This window comes from Ictalurus furcatus, chromosome 2, assembly GCF_023375685.1.
Source record: "Ictalurus furcatus strain D&B chromosome 2, Billie_1.0, whole genome shotgun sequence".
NCBI classification, from domain to species: domain Eukaryota; kingdom Metazoa; phylum Chordata; class Actinopteri; order Siluriformes; family Ictaluridae; genus Ictalurus; species Ictalurus furcatus.
In genome coordinates, this window is record NC_071256.1 from 36808230 (window position 1) to 36813229 (window position 5000).

Below are 5000 nucleotides of genomic sequence, written 5' to 3' on the forward strand. Positions count from 1 at the left end.
AGCTCAAAACACCTGCGAAGGTTTCCTGAGGCTTCAATCTCTCGGTCTGGATCAGTACACACAAAGACAATCACGGGGAAGATGAAAGTCAATTTTGGATTTGATTTGGAAATCAAGGTTCCAGAGTCTGGAGGAAGAGTGGAGAGGAACAGAATCCACGTAGCTTGAAGTCCAGTGTGAAGTTTCCACAGTCAGTGATGATTTGGGTTGCCATGTCATCTGCTGGTGTCGGTCCAGTGTGTTTTCTCGAGTCGAAAGTCGATGCAGCGTCTACCAGGAGATTTTAGAGCACTTCATGCTTCCATCTGCTGACGAGCTTTATGGAGATGCTGATTTCCTTTTCCAGCAGGACTCGGCACCTGCCCACAGTGCCAAAACTTCTAGTAACTGGTTTACTGACCGTGGTGTTACTGTGCTCGATCGTCCAGCCGACTCGCCTGACCCGAACCCCATAGAGAATCTACGAGAGACACCGGACCCGACAATACAGACGAGCTGAAGACCGCTATCAAAGCGACCTGGGCTTCAGAACACCTCAGCAGTGCCTCAGGCTGATCGCCTCCATGCCACGCCGCACTGATGCAGTCATTCCTGCGAAAGGATTTAAAGCCCCGACCGAGTATCAGCGCATAAATTAACACGCTGTTCACAAGGTCCACATTTCTGTATTATAAATGTCAGCGTGCTCTCCTAATGGTCTCGGTCATTACGGTTCCTGCGTGCAGGTCACTGCGTCTCTTAACTGGTTGGTGAGAATGTCGTCGGAGTTGGAGACCAACATCGTAGCCGTAGAAAAAGTGAAGGAGTACGAAGAAACGGAGAAAGAGGTACGTGCATTATTATTATTATTATTATTATTATTATTATTATTATTATTTAGTGGTTTGTCATGTGTGATGATACAGTGCTGTGTTTTCCTCAGGCGGAGTGGAGACTGGAGAAAAGCTCCCTTCCTGCCGGATGGCCCACCAGCGGCCACATCGAGATCCGGAATTTTGGCCTGAGGTACCGACAGGACCTGGAACTGGCCGTCCGTGACATCGACGTAACCATCGAGGGAGGAGAGAAGGTGGGCTCCGTCCCAAACGCTGCAGTTAACTCGTTTTACCGTTAATACTAACTGAGAAACACAATACAGTAATGATAAAACCGTATTTAAATCTAGGTGGGAATCGTGGGCCGGACCGGAGCAGGGAAGTCGTCTCTAACCCTCGGGTTGTTCCGGATCATCGAGGCGGCTCAGGGAGAGATCTCTATTGATGGAGTGAACATCGCTGAGCTTGGCCTTCATGAACTGCGCTCTCGCATCACCATCATCCCACAGGTACACACACACACACACACACACACACACACACACACACATTCCCTTTCCTTCAAATTTGTGCTGTTTCTATTCACACACTGTTTTATTTAAGATTAAAACAATCTAGCGTGCTGTGTATGAGGTGTTCCTCATCCGTGTGTGTGTGTGTGTGTGTGTGTGTGTGTGTGTGTGTTTTGTCCTGAGCAGGACCCGGTTCTGTTCTCCGGATCTCTGCGCATGAACCTGGACCCGTTCGATGGTTACTCTGATGATGAGGTGTGGAAAGCTCTGGAACTCGCCCATCTCAAAACCTTCGTGTCGGGTCTTCAGGAGAAACTGAACCACGAGTGTTCCGAGGGAGGAGAGAACCTCAGGTATGATGATCAACATGTTGCTGTGTTACTGATGACTTTAAGCTTTATTCTGGTACACACTCGTGTGTATGTTGTGTTTGTAAACTGAAACCTGAATCGAACACGACACTTTATTAGAGTTCTAGTGTCCTTATATCTAATGGGCTAATTAAACACACTGAGAGTGTGTGTGTGTGTGTGTGTGTGTGTGTGTGTGTGTGTGTGTGTAACAGTCTGGGTCAGAGGCAGCTGGTGTGTTTGGCTCGAGCTCTCCTCAGGAAGACGAAGATTTTGGTTCTGGATGAAGCCACAGCAGCCGTGGACGTGGAGACGGACGAACTGATCCAGTCCACCATCCGCACACAGTTCGAGGAGTGTACAGTGCTGACCATCGCTCACCGCCTCAACACCATCATGGACTATACACGGTACACACACACACACACACACACACACACACACACACACACACACACACACAAAAAAAAAAAAAAAAAAAAACATGCTCTCATTTGATCTCTTCTGTGTCTACAGGGTGCTGGTTCTAGATAAAGGCCAGATGGTGGAGTTTGATTCTCCATCCAGTCTCATCGCAAAGAGAGGGATCTTCTACAGGATGGCCAAAGATTCGGGTTTGGTCTGATTTTTATACAGAAAAGAAAAAAGAAGCAGTAGTCTATCTGGCATGATCACTCCAGAATCCACAAGCTAGAACACGACAGTTACTCCAGAAACCACGAGCTAGAACACAACAGTTACTCCAGAATCCACGGCCTAGACCACGACAGTCACTCCAGAATCCACGGTCCGATCTAGACCACGACAGTCACTCCCGAATCCACGGCCTAGACCACGACAGGCATTCCCGAATCCACGGTCCGATCTAGACCACGACAGTCACTCCCGAATCCACGGTCTAGACCACGACAGTCACTCCCGAATCCACGGTCTAGACCACGACAGGCATTCCCGAATCCACGGTCCGATCTAGACCACGACAGGCACTCCCGAATCCACGGCCTAGGCCACGACAGGCATTCCCGAATCCACGGTCCGATCTAGACCACGACAGTCACTCCCGAATCCACGGTCTAGACCACGACAGTTACTCCCGAATCCACGGTCCGATCTAGACCACGACAGTCACTCCCGAATCCACGGCCTAGGCCACGACAGGCATTCCCGAATCCACGGTCCGATCTAGACCACGACAGTCACTCCCGAATCCACGGTCTAGACCACGACAGTTACTCCCGAATCCACGGTCTGGTCTAGACCACGACAGTTACTCCCGAATCCACGGTCTGGTCTAGACCACGACAGTCACTCCCGAATCCACGGTCTAGACCACGACAGTCACTCCCGAATCCACGGTCTGGTCTAGACCACGACAGTCACTCCCGAATCCACGGTCTGGTCTAGACCACGACAGTCACTCCCGAATCCACGGTCTGGTCTAGACCACGACAGTCACTCCCGAATCCACGGTCTGGTCTAGACCACGACAGTCACTCCCGAATCCACGGTCTGGTCTAGACCACGACAGTCACTCCCGAATCCACGGTCCGGTCTAGACCACGACAGTCACTCCCGAATCCACGGTCCGGTCTAGACCACGACAGTCACTCCCGAATCCACGGTCCGGTCTAGACCACGACAGTCACTCCCGAATCCACGGTCCGGTCTAGACCACGACAGGCATTCCCGAATCCACGGTCCGATCTAGACCACGACAGGCATTCCGGAATCCACCGTCTAGACCACGACAGGCATTCCGGAATCCACGGCCTAGACCACGACAGTCACTCCCGAATCCACGGCCTAGAACACGACAGGCATTCCGGAATCCACGGTCTAGACCACGACAGTCACTCCGGAATCCACGGTCCGACCTAGACCACGACAGTCACTCCTGAATCTACGGTCCGGTCTAGACCACGACAGTCACTCCTGAATCCACGGTCTAGACCACGACAGTCACTCCGGAATCCACGGTCCGACCTAGACCACGACAGTCACTCCTGAATCCACGGTCTGGTCTAGACCACGACAGTCACTCCTGAATCCACGATCTAGACCACGACAGTCACTCCCGAATCCACGGTCTAGACCACGACAGTTACTCCCGAATCCACGGTCTGGTCTAGACCACGACAGTCACTCCCGAATCCACGGTCTAGACCACGACAGTCACTCCGGAATCCACGGTCCGACCTAGACCACGACAGTCACTCCTGAATCCACGGTCTAGACCACGACAGTCACTCCTGAATCCACGGTCTAGACCACGACAGTCACTCCGGAATCCACGGTCTAGACCACGACAGTCACTCCGGAATCCACGGTCCGACCTAGACCACGACAGTCACTCCGGAATCCACGGTCCGACCTAGACCACGACAGTCACTCCGGAATCCACGGTCCGACCTAGACCACGACAGTCACTCCGGAATCCACGGTCCGACCTAGACCACGACAGTCACTCCTGAATCCACGGTCTGGTCTAGACCACGACAGTCACTCCCGAATCCACGATCTAGACCACGACAGTCACTCCCGAATCCACGGTCTAGACCACGACAGTCACTCCCGAATCCACGGTCTGGTCTAGACCACGACAGTCACTCCTGAATCCACGGTCCGGTCTAGACCACGACAGTCACTCCTGAATCCACGGTCCGGTCTAGACCACGACAGTCACTCCCGAATCCACGGTCCGGTCTAGACCACGACCGTTACTCCTGAATCCACGGTTGAGACCACGACAGTCACTCCGGAATGTCATCGTCCATTCTAGAACACAGCTCTCACTCCGGAATTAACCGTCCATCGTAGAACACAGCTTTTGCGTCTGGAATCCACCAACTGTTCTAGAACCCAGCTGTCACTCCATAATCCAGACTTGGAACACCGCTCTCATGCCAGAATTAACCGTCCTTCCTAGGACACGGTTGTGGGCGGAGCCTGTGGACAGATGATCTTTAACGAGCACTTTCTTCTCCTGCTGCTGGACGAGCTGTTACTGTAGTTTATCGCCATTGGTTAAGAGAAAAGCTCGACTTTTCCGCACCAAAAACGTTGTTATATTTAATGAGATTTTATTTTTTAAGTACAAAAAAAAAAAAGAGAAGTTTAGTTCAGTTTAGTTTATAAATCACCGTCTCTGGACGTTTCTGTTCTCTGCTGGCGTGTCAGGGTCTTTAACGCGAGATGTATCAAAGGCTTTTAGTACAGTCCGATCAAGCTTTGGAACAAAACAAGGCCTTCTCTCAGTCCAGTGACATGTGGGCTGGAATCCCTGAATAACACACACACACACACACACACACACACACACACAC

General features: G+C 51.5%; 1 protein-coding gene across 2 annotated transcripts in view; it reads left to right on the forward strand.

Annotated features, from left to right (window-relative positions):
- The window catches only part of abcc1 (ATP-binding cassette, sub-family C (CFTR/MRP), member 1), a 44432-nt gene that overhangs the window by 35606 nt on the left and 3826 nt on the right, over nucleotides 1-5000 (forward strand). For both annotated transcript variants that reach the window (XM_053617522.1, XM_053617532.1), the window contains 6 exons: nucleotides 726-827; nucleotides 923-1069; nucleotides 1166-1324; nucleotides 1514-1680; nucleotides 1893-2087; nucleotides 2194-5000. The exon at nucleotides 2194-5000 is cut by the window's right edge and continues 3826 nt beyond it. In XM_053617522.1, the coding sequence (XP_053473497.1) occupies nucleotides 726-827; nucleotides 923-1069; nucleotides 1166-1324; nucleotides 1514-1680; nucleotides 1893-2087; nucleotides 2194-2302 (879 nt within the window). In that variant the 3' untranslated portion in view covers nucleotides 2303-5000. The remainder of the gene's footprint in view (nucleotides 1-725; nucleotides 828-922; nucleotides 1070-1165; nucleotides 1325-1513; nucleotides 1681-1892; nucleotides 2088-2193) is intronic.